Here is a 17,221-nt window from a genome sequence, read left to right as displayed (position 1 = left end):
TATTTGCTATAAAATACTTTAGCATTTTTTATAAGGCTTCTTTTTAGAAGGTGCAATAAAAAATATAAGCCTTAGGTGTCTTCATAATGTCACAATATGTCTTGGATGATTAATTATTTCATATATCCTGTTTTTTGGGGGGGTGGAAGCAGTAACATGCTGTTTCTGTATGTGTCGTTTTAAATGTAAATGAGCTGTTGCTCCCCACCCCCTTTACAGAATTGGGTGGAGCCTTTACAGCCTTTAGCTCAGATACTCTTAACAACTAACTACACATATGTGTTTTAAAGCCTGAAAGCTGACTAAACAAAAAGCAGGCAAAAAGTACTATTGTAATTTATAGTAAATACTGTAGTGTTTTTGCCAATAGTTGAAATAATCTGTTGTGATTACCATTGCTGTGGTAATACGACAACTATTGTAGTATATGCAAACTATCCAATACTATAGGTATATTATACTGCGTTACAGCATAATTTACGGTACTAAACTAAAGTATGCTACAGGATTTATTACAATTTATGTTTACTATACATCAGGGGCGTCGCTAGACCCCATTTACGTGCCCCAGTAAAAATCGCCAGTGCCCCGGTAAATGCTTTGAGATACGATTTACTTTATATGCAAAAGTCTAGGGCGACACACAACAGATTTTATAAAATATATTTTTTTCTATTGAATTGTCTATAGAATTTCATTCTATGAAAATTAATATTTATCCACGAAAAATTTCTTAAATTATCTTAGCATCACTCCAGTTGTGTCTTTAAATTATTTTCTAGAGACATTAAGGATTAATTTTTGTTATTTATTTAGAATAATATATATATTACTTTTAAAAGCAATTTATTGCATATTTAAGCATATATATATATATATATATATATATATATATATATATATATATATATATATATATATATATATATATATATGTATATATATATATGTGTGTATATATATATATATATATATATATATATATATATATATATATATATATATATATATATATATATATACATATATATATATATATATATATATATATATATATATATATATATATATATATATGTATATATATATATATATATGTATATATATACATATATATATATATATATATATATACACGTATATATATACATACATATATATATATACATATATATATATATATATATATATATATATATATATATATATATATATATATATATATATATATATATGCTTAAATATGCAATAAATTGCTTTTAAAAGTATATAAACCCAACAACGTTTTACTACAAATCTTGCTCCTTTTTTGATGGGATTTATTTAAATTTCAGATAATGTGTTGTCTTTTCTCAGGACATCAGATAAAACATTTAATAAGATATGCTTACAATTATAATAAGTTGGATTTAAAAGAAGGCCTAACTTTTCCCACAACTGTTTATAACAGATATGGCTTGACCCCATCCCTACAGACATTGTGACGTCATTTATCAGGACATAAGTCAAAGCATTAAAGATTTAGATATGTTTCGGATATTGATTGGAACAAAAAATAGGGCTTATCCCAAATAACTAATTACAAATAAGATAAAAGAAGTTTCATTCAGAATTATTCACCGTACACACCCAGTCAATACTTTTTTTTGTTAAGATATAAATAAGATATTAATATTAATTGTTCATTTTGTGGGCAGCAACCTGAGTCCCTGGTTCACTTTTTTTGGCAATGCAATTACTCAAAGTTGCTTTGGAAAGACTTCTCACTTTTTATAATTGAGAATGTTGATGAGGAATTTTCCTTGCTGTGGGAGAATTTTTTGTTTGGTTTTGTTGATTATGGAACGGGGGCTTTACATAAAAAGAAAACATATATTCTCACTTTTGTATATTAATAAAAAATAAAAATAAATTAAAGATTTAGATATGCGATTATAATATATTACTTTTAATAGTAACTTTACCCAACACGTTTACCACACATATGGCTATAAATCCCGTCCCTTTTCGGCGGGAATATTTAAGATATTGTGACGACCTGTTCTCGGACGTCAGTTGAAGCATTTGAGGCATTTTGGTAAACGGAAAACGCCATTTGAAGAAACGTTGGACTGTATCCTTGCAGTTTAGGCTTAAACAGCCACATTACACAATAAAGGAAAGTGAAAGTGTAAAATGCCTAAAGGCAGCTCTTGTGTGAGCGGGAGTGAGGCCATGGAGGTGAGATCTAATGTATTTACACTTCTAAATGTGTGAGTCACGTGATATTTAGATAACGGGTGGAGCAAACGCCGCTGACAAGCCTAAATATTCAGCTCCCCCCCCCCCCCCCCCAAAATACACATTTAAGTTTAATCGTGTTCAGATTATGTTTTAACACCTTTTAAAATCACATGGGTGGATTATTTATCTCGTTTATAAGCCTCTTGACTGTTTGCCTGATGCCTAAAATCGCTAAAGGGGAAAAAATTAAAATAAATAACCATATCTAATCGATGAGAGAATGTTTATAAGTTCTTCCAGAGCTCTGTTTTAATTTTCAGTATAAATGGTTTGAAACGATTGTGCTAATGCTGTTTTAAATGGTTTTGCTGACATCTAGTGGAGAAGTAGCGCAATGATGGTGTCTGGTAAAAAATTGCTGTAATGTGGAGACTTATTCAAGGAACTTGTTTAATTATTTAATTTAATGATTTGTTTTCTTCTCTTGCAGACACAATGGTCCTTGTTTTGTTCCTATCAGTAACAACTCCACAGGTCACAACCAACGCAACAGAGAACAATCATGGTAAGCACTTATTATTTAGGTTTAACATCAATGATAATTCTACTACTAATAATATTAATAATGAAAATAATGTTTTTCTCTGCAAGTCCTAAACTTAAGAAAACCAATAAATAAATCATAAATAAATAAAAAAAATCAGTATTATAATATGGTTTTATTAATTGCATTTTGCGGGCGACACAGTTGCTCAGCGGTTAGCACTGTCACCTCACAGCAAGTGTCGCTGGTTCCAGTCCCAGCTGGGTCAGTTAACATTTCTGTGTGGAGTTTGCTTGTTCTCCCCGTATTGATGTTAGTTTCCTCCGGGTGCTCCAGTTTTCAAACACGTGCACTATAGGTGAATTGAATAAACTGAATTGGTCGTACTGTTTGCATGTAAGTAAGTGTGTGGGTGTTTCCCAGTACTGGGTTGCGGCTGGAAGGGCATCCGCTGTGTAAAACATATGCTGGATAAGTTGGCAGTTCATTAAGCGACCCCTGATGAATAAAGGGACTAAGCCGAAGGAAAATGAATTAATGAATAATTGTTTTCTTATCATTTCTATATTTTTATATATCTGTAGTAGATATAGTTGCATAATTATGGACCCTTTTCACAAGCCTGATAAGACACGTTTAACTGCCATCATAATCTTAAATCCTTGAAAGTTTTTAATATTTAGATTTTTTTTTAAACCTATAAACATTTATGTGTATTTATGAATTACAGTATATTATCTTTTGCGCCAAATTACAAAAAAACGAATTACCGCTTATGCGAGGTGTTTCTGATGCAGTATCTATCTATCTATCTATCTATCTATCTATCTATCTATCTATCTATCTATCTATCTATCTATCTATCTATCTATCTATCTATCTATCTATCTATCTATCTATCTATCTATCTAACAACAAAAAATAAGGTCAAAAATCTTGGTGTGACTCTGGAGTCAGATCTGAGTTTCAACAGTCATCTCAAAGCAGTTAGTAAATCAGCATACTATCATCTCAAAAACATAGCAGGAATCAGATGCTTTGTTTCCAGTGAAGACTTAGAGAAACTTGTTCATGCTTTTATCAGCAGCAGGGTGGATTACTGTAATGGACTCCTCACTGGCCTTCCCAAAAAGACAGTCAGACAGTTGCAGCTGATCCAGAACGCTGCAGCCAGAATTTTGACCAGAAGCAGAAAATCCGAGCACATCACACCTGTCCTCAGGTCTCTACACTGGCTCCCAGTTTCATTCAGAATAGATTTTAAAGTATTATTACTGGTTTATAAATCACTAAATGGCCTAGGACCTCAATACATTACAAATATGCTCACTGAATACAAACCCAACAGATCACTTAGATCTTTAGGATCATATAAACTAGAAGTTCCAAGAGTTCAGTCAAAGCAGGGTAAATCAGCTTTCAGCCACTATGCCCCTCGCTGCTGGAATCAGCTTCCAGAAATGATCAGATGTGCTCCATCATTAGGCACGTTCAAATCGAGACTGAAAACACATCTGTTCAGCTGTGCCTTTACTGAATGAGCACTGTGCTGCGTCCGACAGATTGCACTATTATGTTTTTTCTCTTCTTCTTCATTCTTTTATATCACATTTGACCTGTTTTTATGTTTTTTAATCAGTTTTATTATTTGTTTTTATTTATTTTTTACTTTTACTATTTTTTTACTTTCTTTTATTCTTGTTTATGTAAAGCACTTTGAAACTTGCCTTGCCTTGCCTTATCTATCTATCTATCTATCTATCTATCTATCTATCTATCTATCTATCTATCTATCTATCTATCTATCTATCTATCTATCTACCTATCTATCTATCTATCTATCTATCTATCTATCTATCTATCTATCTATCTATCTATCTATCTATCTATCTATCTATCTATCTATCTATCTATCTATCTATCTATCTATCTATCTATTTATTTATATATCTATATATATCTATCTATCTATATATATATATATATATATATATATATATATATATATATATGACATTTTTAAATATATAGTAAATTATTATATTTTATATACTTATTTTTAATTTAATGTATATTATATATCTGGTAAATATCTGTTAACTACAACTTTTAATAATTTATTTAAATTAAATGATTTAATAATCATAAAATGATTACTGAATGAGTAGGCATTACTCACAAACGACTGGAAAAGTCATGGAAACTCTGTGGTCAGGTCTGGTTTATAGTTGAACAGCATTTATCAGCATTTCTGCATCATGTGTTTGGTGTGGATTTGTGTTAAATCTGCCATGGATTACGCAGCCTGTGATTTTGGGCCTCAGTAAAGTGCTGATCGCAGGCTTTAGTGGGTGATTCCTGTCAAACCTGCTGTTAAATGAATGAGCGATGCTTATCGGCGCAGTCAAAACAGCACCAGGCTCTCTATTAAATCACTAATAATGCCTTGGACTTGACTGTCTGCCATCCCTCACTTAAAGCAGCTCAGTGTGGCCATTCCGGCTCCAGCGGCTCTGTTCGCAGGCCAGTTTCCTGTTCTTTTGTTCACTGTGGGTTTAACTGCCTCTCCTTCTTCCTTTAGGGGACCCGGGGCCGTTCAACACACACATCCTGTCCATATTGCTGGGGCTCTCCGTTTTGCTGCTTTTTCTAGGGTTGCTGACCTGGTATTGCCTCAGGTATGGCACAAATACACACGCACACACACACAAATACAGTGAGCCTGTCATGCCCACAAGCTCCACCCCTTTCTGATTAAAGGGAGGAGACAGGAACTGAGGCATGCTGTCACACACATACACATATTTATTCATACACTGTTGTAGCAAAGCCGCAGATTTGTGTGTGTGTGTATGTGTGCGTGGTTCAGGTGGTAGAGAGAGTGTGTGTGTGTGTGTCATTTTGTGAAGAAACAGATGAAAAAAAGCTCGAGTTTTCGTTGGTGAGATTGAGTTAAGATTGCGATAGCGTCCCGCATGTTGTCTAGTCTTGATCGGTGTGACCTTTTTGTTTGTCTTCTCAGGTTGAAAAACCAGAGGAAAGCTGTCATCACAGCCGTTGATAAGAAAGTGCCTAATGGCATCCTGGAAGAGCAAGGTAAACTGATTTTCTTGTGTTTGTGACTTTAGGATTTGATCAGAAAGCACAGTAAAGCTATCGGTTATCATTTTTTGGAACGGGATGCGAAGTGTTGTGGCAAGTTTCACTTTATCTGATCTGCTGTTTTTGGCTTCCTGTTGTCTCGAGATGCTGTATGTCGCGTGAAGTGAGCAGAGGGTTTTTTTTTGTTTTGTGTGTGTGTGGTACATGTGTTATTCAGTCTGCAATGGCTGAATAACAATGTTAAAGTCATTTTATTAATGATTATGGGTAATATTTAAGCTGTTATGGGGGTTTGTGTGGTACACGTGTTATTCAGTATCAGTATACAATGACTGTAATTGTATTTAATATTTTCTTAATATTTATGGGCTATAGTTCAGTTCTTATGTTGTTTAATATGGTAATGTGTTATTCAGAATCAGTATACAATGACTAAAATTGGGTTAAATTAGTCTTTTTAATGGTTATGGGTGATTTTGTAGTTGTTAGGGTTTTTTTTGTGTGTGGTACACGTGTTATTTAGTCTACAATGACTGAATAACAATGTTAAAATCATCTTTTCAATGAATATGGATAATATTTTAGGCAAGGCAAGTTTGTTTATATAACAGATTTTATACACAGTGGCAATTCAACATGCTTTACATAAACAGGAACAAAAGAGACAAGTATAAGAAAATAAAAACAGGTAATAAGCCTAATTTAAACAGATATAAAAATGGTTAAAACAGATATAAATGTAGTTAAACAGATATTAAAATGGTTAAACAGATATAAAAATGGTTAAAACAGATAGCTGTTATGGGGTTTTGTATGGTAATGTGTTATTCAGAATCAGTATACAATGACTAAAATTGGGTTAAATTAATCTTTTTAATGGTTATGGGTGATTTTGTAGTTGTTAGGGTGTTTTTTTGGTGTGGTACACGTGTTATTTAGTCTACAATGACTGAATAACAATGTTAAAATCATCTTTTCAATGAATATGGATAATATTTTAGGCAAGGCAAGTTTGTTTATATAACAGATTTTATACACAGTGGCAATTCAACATGCTTTACATAAACAGAAACAAAAGAGACAAGTATAAGAAAATAAAAACAGGTAATAAACATAATTTAAACAGATATAAAAATGATTAAAACACAGCTGTTATGGGGGTTTTGTTTGGTACACGTGTTATTCAGTATCAGTATACAATGACTGTAATTGTGTTTATCATTTTCTTAATAATTATGGGCAATAGTTCAGTTCTTCTGGTGTTTAATATGGTAATGTGTTATTCAGAATCAGTATTCAATGACTAAAATTGGGTTAAATTAATCTTTTTAATGGTTATGGGTGATTTTGTAGTTGTTAGGGTGTTTTTTTGGTGTGGTACACGTGTTATTTAGTCTACAATGACTGAATAACAATGTTAAAATCATCTTTTAAATGATTATGGATAATATTTTAGCCAAGGCAAGTTTGTTTATATAACAGATTTTATACAAAGTGGCAATTCAACATGCTTTATATAAACAGTAACAAAAGAGACAAGTATAAGAAAATAAAAACAGGTAATAAGCCTAATTTAAACAGATATAAAAATGGTTAAAACAGATATAAATGTAGTTAAACAGATATTAAAATGGTTAAACAGATATAAAAATGGTTAAAACAGATAGCTGTTATGGGGTTTTGTATGGTAATGTGTTATTCAGAATCAGTATACAATGACTAAAATTGGGTTAAATTAATTTTTTTAATGGTTATGGATGATTTTGTAGTTGTTAGGGTGTTTTTTGGTGTGGTACACGTGTTATTTAGTCTACAATGACTGAATAACAATGTTAAAATCATCTTTTCAATGAATGTGGATAATATTTTAGGCAAGGCAAGTTTGTTTATATAACAGATTTTATACACAGTGGCAATTCAACATGCTTTACATAAACAGAAACAAAAGAGACAAGTATAAGAAAATAAAAACAGGTAATAAACATAATTTAAACAGATATAAAAATGATTAAAACACAGCTGTTATGGGGGTTTTGTTTGGTACACGTGTTATTCAGTATCAGTATACACTGACTGTAATTGTGTTTAATATTTTCTTAATATTTTTGGGCAATATTTTAGTTCTTATGGTGTTTTATATAGTAATGTGTTATTTGGAATCTGTATACAATAACTGAAATTGTGTTAAATTATTCTTTTTAATGGTTATGGGAGATTTTGTAGTTGTTAGGGTGTTTTTTGGTGTGGTACACGTGTTATTTAGTCTACAATGACTGAATAACAATGTTAAAATCATCTTTTCAATGAATATGGATAATATGGTAATGTGTTATTCAGAATCAGTATGCAATGACTGAAATTTTGTTAATAAGTCTTTTTAATGGTTATGGGTGATTTTGTAGTTGTTAGGGTGTTTTTTGGTGTGGTACACGTGTTATTTAGTCTACAATGTGTTAAAGTCATTTTCCTAAAGATTATGGGTAATATTGTAATTGTTATGGTATTGTGTGGCACACATGCTATTCAGTATTAGTATACAATGACCGTGTAATTGTTAAAATCATCTTTTTAGTGATTATGAGTAATATTTTAGTTGTTATGGCGTTTGATATGGTAAAGTTGATATGGTAAAATGATTAGAATCAGTATACAACGACTGTAATTGTGTTAAAATACTTTCTTAAGGATTATAGGTAGGGCCAGACAGAGACGTTTTTTGTTATTTCTGCACAGAATTTCGTAAATAAATCTGCGGCTATATACGTAATGATTTTGGTAGTATTGTAACTAAAAATGTAATATATAAAATATTTGAACTTTTAACATTTTATTTAATGTAAATTAAATTTATTTAATTTAATGTTTACATTGCAAACAGATCCACTTATTTGCTAAACAATGCATGTCTCTCATATAATACATCTACTAAAACACAGAAAATATTACTTTACAAACTGTAGTGTAAATAAATTGAATTAATGTTTTCAAATTAGTCAGTAGCATTACTGAAATTAATTTAGTCTACACTAAAAACTGAATAAATTTAAATTAACACATAGTTACACAAGTTAATAAATGCACTCAACAATGGGCTAAGACTCTCTAAATTTATGCGCGCAGATTCCGTGTGGGCCTAATTATGGGTTCTGTTTTACAGTTGTTGTTAAAGTACTGATGATGATTGCTCTTTAGAGATAACTATTTACTAGGAGCATGTCTATGGTGTCGATTTGGATTAGTCAATTAACTTAGGTTGCATGTTTTTGGACGGTGGGAGGAAACCAGGGAACCCGGGGGGAACCACACGTGAGCATGGGGAGAACGTGTAAACTCCAAACAGAAACGTTAGCTGGCTTGGTAAGGACTAGAACCAGTGACGTTCTTGCTGTGAGGCAACAGTGCTAACCACTGGGCCACCGTGCCATCCATCTAGGAAAGGATGAGGAGCAGGGGTGGAAGGAGGGATTCTTTAAAATGAAGATTGCTGTCATATGGAACTCAGGGTATTTATAGGGGCTTAGGAAGCGTCTGATTGGTGGATAATAAATTGAATAATGCAGGACCAGCTGCAAGCAATCATAAGCTTGTAATCCTCTCGAATATAGTTTCTAAATAAACTTCACAAAAAAATCAGAAAGGTGCTAATAATTCTGACTTCAACTGTATATAGACACACACACACACACACGCACACAAACACACACACACAATATATATATATATATATATATATATATATATATATATATATATATATACATACACACACACACACAAAATAACAAAATATAAAAAAAAAATATCAAAAAATATATATCTTAAAGGGGCTAATAATTATGAATTATTAAAAAAACTGCTTTTATTCTAGCTAAAATAAAACAAGTAAGATCGCACTCACAGTATACTTTCCGAACCGTGCCCAGACTCGTTTTCCGGATTGTTTGAGAAGTGTGAGTGCTCTGAATTGGGCTCGGGTACAGATCAGTTGGACAAATTATTAATAAAAAATTTAAGATTTTTTATTTTTTTATTTCTTATTATGGTTATGCAAAGGTAACACAATAATTAACAAACTTACATTTTTACTAAATAATTATATTTACTCTTTAATCAACTTTTATCTCTCTCTTTAAATATTTACATTCATTCTACATTTAATCGGCAAAACAAAGAATATTCTGACACATTTCTAATTTAGGATCAGTTATCATAATATTAAAAGTGTTGAATGTTGTTGCGTGGATACAGAGCTGTAAAGGGGAAACACAACACTTTGTAGTTATTAATATTTCCTCAAAAAAAACAAACAAATTCAAACATGACTAAATCAATGTGAAAGAGGAAGAACGCTTCTTCTTTAAACAACTGTTCCTGTTTGCTTTTATTAGAGTTTACTTGAATTAACAGAAAAGCTGTGGCTCACGGTTAGCCATATGAAAGCCCATGTTTCTTAGACACCGATCAGATTAAACAGAGCTCAAACTGAGACTAATCTCCTCTAGATGATCTCAGATTTGACTAAATGACAAAATTTCAGTTTTTTGGGAGCTAAATCCCTCTATAAAGAGACCTTTTTTGTGCCAGAGATTATGTTCCCTGTCAAAGGGTTTACAGATTTATGTAATGGACTTCCTCTGCTCTCTTTCTCCTAATATCCTGACGGAAATCTCTCTCAAGGAATATTTTGTGAGCCAAACGACACACTTCAAGCATGCAGTCGATAAGACTTTAGCTTGTGTTCAAACCACAACATTCAGTAAAATAGTTTTTGGCATTCAGCGGTAAATGTAACCTTTGTAGAGGAAGTGGTTTGACTTATTTTCAGCTCTCAGAGCCACCTTTGTCTGCTTGAATACTACACTAGGATTTAAATGATTATTTCCTGTACAATATATTGTTGTAAATGACTAAAACGTCAATGATAAGACATTTTGTTTGACCTTTTTGACATCAACAGTTTCAAAGTGAGGTCATTAACATAAATTAGCATATTTAAAAAGCTACACAAACTAAAAATGCTTATTGTAAAGTGTGACCATAAGTCATTTCGTTTACATTTTTTGACATAAAACATTTCAAAGTGGAATAAATAACATAAATTAGCACATTTATTTAATATATTTTATAGTGTATACGAAATGCTACAACTACATTTTTATATACACAAAAAACACATGACACTGGATTTCATGTTAAACTAAACTTTTGTTTTGACATGTGTTTACTTAATTTTTATTTATTTATTTATTTATTTATTTATTTATTTATTTATTTATTTATTATTATTTTAATGTTTGAAACATTCTGAACATTTGTGGAGATTGATTTCAGGAATTCAAACCCTCATATAGTGAGACCGATCATTTATTCATCTTCCACACTATTGAACACAATGGAAATTATACTGAAGAAAGTTTGAGGAAAAATAGCCATTCACTGCTATAGTAGAGCTGCACGATTCTGGCTAAAATGAGAACATCAGTTTTTTCGCTTAAAATCAAGATCAAGATTTTCTCATGATTCCATAGATGTAAAATAAAGAGTAATATGAATAGGCCATTGTTATTGTCATTTCTCAAACATATGGTAAAACAGCACTAATAATATTATGTGTAAGTTTACTGTTGGTTAAAATACAAAAAGTAGACTTTGAATGGTGGACTTAAATAGACTTTAGATTTGTACTGGTCATTAATGCACAGTAAAGTGATGACATCAGAATACAATTATTCATAATTCTAAACTTTAACTATTATGTTTGAGACATATGCTTGCCATTTTTCATTGCCAACATTATTAGACATTTTTTACTACTGGTAAAATCAGACATTTGTCATTATCAGATTCCCTCTTGCATTATATTCAACATTATATAGGCTAGAGTAAGTATACTGACACAGTTAAACATTTATTTCCATGCACAACACTCTGTGTTCGCTATGAAAGAAAAACATATTAAAAGCTTGTCGTAATCATAACTCTAAAATGCGATATGATTATTTAAATGATGCGCATGCTTTCAGTTTCATTTTCACTGCCTAGTGCGGTTCATACTTCCAGCGCGGCTCCTAAACGATCACTCTGTGCCACAAACTGAATGTTATTTACAACTTTATTACCTGTTATTCACAGCCTATGCAGGTTCTGTTCACTAAAGTAGACGCGCGCACGTCTACCACAAAGTAGGGCGTGCGCCTGCCCTCTCTGTGGTAACAGCTCACAGTCAGCAGCTCACGTCATGTGTGATTTCTCAGTCGCGAATACATCATTACATTAAGACAGAAATGACATTTTTGGATGAATCATACCTAGGCCCAGACGGAATCTGCGCTCGCAGAATTTTGCAGATTTTCTGCAGATTTCCAGCCCATCATTATTTCTGTTCATTTACTTAATGAAATGTGGGTAAATCTATATTTATTCAGTTTTTATTCAGTGTTAATGCAGTTTTTTCCAACATTGTTTAGAATATACTGTTTTATGTTCAACAAAATCATTTAAAATCATAAAGTGTGTGCAATTGGTGAGAAAATGTTGATTTTTTTTTGTTTTTACATTTTTTTGGGGGTGAACTATCCCACACTATTAAAAAAAAAGTTGACAACTTAAAGTTGTAAGGCAACTTGCTGCACAGCTTTTTTGTGTTGACAACTTTTAACCCAAGCACACTCAAAAAAATGACTTTTGCAGCTTGTTCAAACTACTTATTTAAAATAAGTTGAAACAATGCATTTTTTATGGGTTGGGGGTGCTTTATTTTATTTTTTTTTCAATCCACTTAAATTTGTAAAAATGATTAATTTTACTTAATGGATTTGTGTTGGACAAACATGAAGTAATTGTGTGCAAACCAGCATTGTTTACAGTGTGCTGCACTTGACTCAAGTGATTTAAGTTTATTCAACCTAAGAAGCTCTGAAGCAAGTAGCCTTACAATTTTAAGTTGAGTCAACATTTTTACATTGCTTTAAGACTAAACTTTAAAATAACTTTACTTTCCATTGCCTTAGAAGTAACAAGTTGATTTTTCTTAAGAAACGTAAGTAATTTAGTTGTACCGTAGAACTGTTAAGTTCACGTAACTTATTTTTTATAATTATGTGCATAGTTCATAATAATAATAATAATAATTTTTTACATTTATATAGCGCTTTTCTGGACACTGAAAGCACTTTACACATTTTTGGGGAATCTCCTCATCCACCACCAGTGTGCAGCATCCACCTGGATGTGATGGCAGCCATATTGCACACCACCTGATTGGTGGAGAGGAGACAGTGATGAAGCCAATTACAATAAGGGGGTGACTAATAGGCCATGATGGATAGAGGCCAGGGCGCAAATTTGGAGTTAACATACAAATTTTTATTGATTTTTAATGACCAAAACCTCGGTAATCACAACCTTGGTTTAACGTCTATATGTATGTGTGTGTTTGTGAATAGAGGAATATATAGATGTGGATGTGGATGTGGATATGGATATGGATATGGATGAGGATGAGGATGAGGATGATCTTGGCTTGCCATCAGAAGGTCTGGTATAAAGTATATGTGGTGTTATGAACAGATTTGGCTGTCTAAACTCTGTATCTAACAACTCGCCTTCTCTAACCTCTAATCCAGTGGTTGTGGGTTTCGTTTGGTGCTACGAGGGTCACCTGTGGCTTTCTTGTTTCAAATCGTTTGTATATGCCTATATTTTTAAAAATATTCCTACAGTATGTGTCTTATATAAAAGCATGCTGAAACAAGATGGTGTTGGCATGTTTGTTTGGATGTTTTTCTTGGTGAACAACTGTGATCAAATGTTTGACAGGATGTAGTTGTTAAAGAAGCGTTTTTTTTTTTTTTTTTTTTTTTTTTTTTTACAGTCGGGTGTTAGACTTTATGATTGATTAAAATGTGTGAATTTGTGAATTCTAAATGACTGTTTACACTAATATCAAACCCAATCATATTGATTGATGATAGAGATCAAATCTATGTACACACCTCACCCAGATCTACATAACTGTGTGTTCACACCGAAGGCAGCGAGAGTGTCAAAGTTCGCTCCGGCCACCCTGGCGACAACGCTGTCTGCCTTCACAGCTCCGCATTGAGAGCATCAAAATTCGTTACATTAATCTTACATTTAAAGAAAACACTGCAGCATATGTGCATATCTCACTTACATTCCCACATAAAAACATGGTTTCTAGCATGAAAATATTATGCACTTTTTATCTAATTAATTTAAAAACGAAAGATCATATATCAAGATCATCATATGTCTGCAATATTCTGAAGTTGTTATAGTTAGCATGTAATAACATTAATGCACATCAGTAACTCTCCAGTAATTTTTTCAAATGTATGTTCCTGGAAGAAAACATCGTAAATAACTTGAAATCTGGTGACCGCAATAATCAAACCTTAGGGACCAACTGTGGTCGGAATCAACGTTTACAGGACTGAGTTCTCTGCAATCTTCTCAAGCAGTGGACTTCTACATTTTGATTGGTTGCCGCCATACAGCGTCATAGCTCATTACCATAAAGTTGACTTGATTTCAACTATCTTCAACATCCACACTGGCGAAGATGCACCGTGCTGCTCCTCACAGCTGATCGGTAAATTCTAGATTGGATACACGGCCGTCTGGAAGCACATCATTATAGCAGCATTTTTTATAACACTTTATAACAATATTTAATATTTTTACAGTACTGTCACGGTTAAGTTTAGGGTCGGGGTGGGGGTAGGGATTAAATAATACAATTTATTGGGGGATTTAATAGATAGCATAAATAATACTCTGTATAACTACTGTTTTTATGTTACTGTGATGGTTGGGTTCAGGGTTGGAATAGGGGTAGACAATAATAAAATACAATAAATGGGAAATTTAATAAATAATATCAACAATTCTTGTTAAATTTTGGCTGCAACTGTATCGGATGTAGCAACATACCAGCTTATAGCCGCTGGCTCCCATTGAAAATAAATGGCTTTAGATTACTTTGATGCTCTACCCGCTTTCAGTGTGAACGCACGGTAACACACACAACAAACACCAAAGATGAAATATAAATAGAAAATATTAGGAGTTAAGTGTAAAAAATTTATTTATTTAAAAAAAAAAAAAAAAAAAATGTATGTATATATATATATATATATATATATATATATATATATATATATATATATATATATATATATATATATATATATATATATATTTTTTTTTTTTTTTTGAATAAATAAAATTTTTACACTTAACTCCTAATATTTTCTATTTATATTTCATCTTTGGTATTTGTTGTGTATTTATATATATTTATATTTATATATATATTTGGAATTTATATATATATATATAAATTCCAAATGTACTGTAGCTATAACTAAACATACACACACACACACCAAAGATGAAATATAAATACAAAATATTAGGTGTTAAGTGTAACAATTGTATTTTTTTTTTTTATAAACAAAGACTTTGTTCCAAATATTGCTATAGCTAAATATATAAAGCAAGTTGAGATATTCACACAACACACAGAAACACACAAACACATAGACACACACCCACACACACACACACACACACACTCACTAAAGATTCATTCAATAATTTTCCTTCGGCTTAGTCTCTATTTCAAAGGTCGCCACATAACGGAATAACTGATGGTTTATTCCGCTATGTTTTACACAGCAGATGACCTTCCAGCCACAACCCAGTTTTGGGAAACACTCATACACTGTCGCATTCACACACACACTCATATACTACAGCAAATGTGGTTTATTCAGTTGACCTATAGCGCATGTGTTTGGACTGTGGGGGAAACCGCAGCACCCAGAGGAAACCCACGCCAACATGGGGAGAACATGCAAACTCATTACACTGTGGTGATCTATGAAATAGACACTAAGCTGAAGGAAAATTAATGAAATGAATTTAGTTATTAAACAAACTCGGAATGAACATTTGATTAGCACTACTGAAAAAGTTTCATTGATAGCTGGATAAACCACCAGTTAATCAAATTACTGAACGTCATGTGTGCTTATATGTGCTAGTGGGTGAGGGGATCATAAATCTGGGCTTATTGTTTGTAGAAAGGGTGAAGTAAAGCGTCTTTCATCTGTGACTCTCTTAGATTGGTTACTTTTCCAGTGTTTGCCTATAATAAACCTTTACTGTGTTGGTCTACAGAGCAACAGACGGTGGTCTTACTGCCCAGATCCCCTTCAACATCCAAAACATATCTCCCCATCCCGGTAGACAACTTGGAAGAAGAGTATCGGATACGCTCAGCCGATGATGGGAAACTCTTTCGGGAAGAGTACAGTGTGAGTGTATCCTCATTTGTGTATGTGCTTGTAAACATTGATAAAAGGGAGTTGATCGTGGTTAGAGATAACAAATGATTAATATGCGTAAAAACATTTACAAAGAGGTAGCTAGCACAAATTACTAACATGATAGCTCATCATTTCACATATATTGCTATGAGCTGTGTCATGTATAAAAATTATAGGATATATGTAGTATATAGTAGAGTATAAGTAAAATTATAAAGGTCTTATATGTTATAACTGGTCAAACAATTGATTGCAAACTAGTACTAATTGATTGTAGAATAACCAAGGCTTTCTGTGCATTAAAAGATTTTAAATGCACTTTTGTGTCACGTTCTGTGCATCCATGTTGTGCATTTAAAATCCTTTAACACACTACACTATTGATTTACCTATTACATAAATATCTTACTAGGGATTTTTTACACAGACAAATAAAATCTCAACAGTATCAGTCTACTCATTTTAATGTAATGTTAACTAGAGATTCACTGAAAATGTTTTTTTTTTTTTTTTGTAGATATTTATTTATTTTTTATTATTTTTTTATTTTTTATTGTATGCCCATATTCACAAAACATTAACATCAAAATGTATAAACGTATTACAGAGAGTTTACAGTCTGGAGAGGGAAAAGTAACAAAGAAATTCATTTTAAAAAAACAAATAAATAGGTAAAAAAAAAAAAATTACATAAACAATTACATAAACAATTACATCTTAGGGCCTACTCACACTATGCCATCCGTACCGTGCCCAGGCCCGTTTCCCGGATCGTTTGAGAAGTGTGAGTGCGCTGAATCCGGCTCAAGCACAGTTCACTTGGCCGGCCCTGGCCCGGTTGGAAGAGGTGGGCCTGAGCGTGGTTCACTTGGGCTTTGTAGTGTGAGTGCAAAACGCGCCAAAGCCCGAAACTGAAAGCGAGACATGACTTTAAAAGGGACTGTTGTCCCTTCATATGGATTTATTAATCATTTTTACTGTTTAATGAATGCAAACT

General features: G+C 32.4%; 1 protein-coding gene across 11 annotated transcripts in view; it reads left to right on the top strand.

Annotated features, from left to right (window-relative positions):
* Positions 1-17,221, top strand: part of ptprea (protein tyrosine phosphatase receptor type Ea) — a 189,084-nt gene that overhangs the window by 132,752 nt on the left and 39,111 nt on the right. For 2 of the 11 annotated variants that reach the window (XM_087276917.1, XM_087276915.1), the window contains exons 3-7: positions 2,714-2,788; positions 5,349-5,445; positions 5,790-5,863; positions 13,315-13,404; positions 16,076-16,212. In XM_087276917.1, the coding sequence (XP_087133043.1) occupies positions 2,719-2,788; positions 5,349-5,445; positions 5,790-5,863; positions 13,315-13,404; positions 16,076-16,212 (468 nt within the window). In that variant the 5' untranslated portion in view covers positions 2,714-2,718. The other 9 variants (XM_087276920.1, XM_087276918.1, XM_087276923.1 and 6 more) reach the window with 7 other exon arrangements.

This window comes from Danio rerio, chromosome 12, assembly GCF_052040795.2.
Source record: "Danio rerio strain M-AB ecotype USA chromosome 12, GRCz13ab, whole genome shotgun sequence".
Taxonomy (NCBI): domain Eukaryota; kingdom Metazoa; phylum Chordata; class Actinopteri; order Cypriniformes; family Danionidae; genus Danio; species Danio rerio.
Note: the sequence above shows the minus strand (reverse complement) of the source record. Positions and strands in the feature narration are given on the sequence as shown.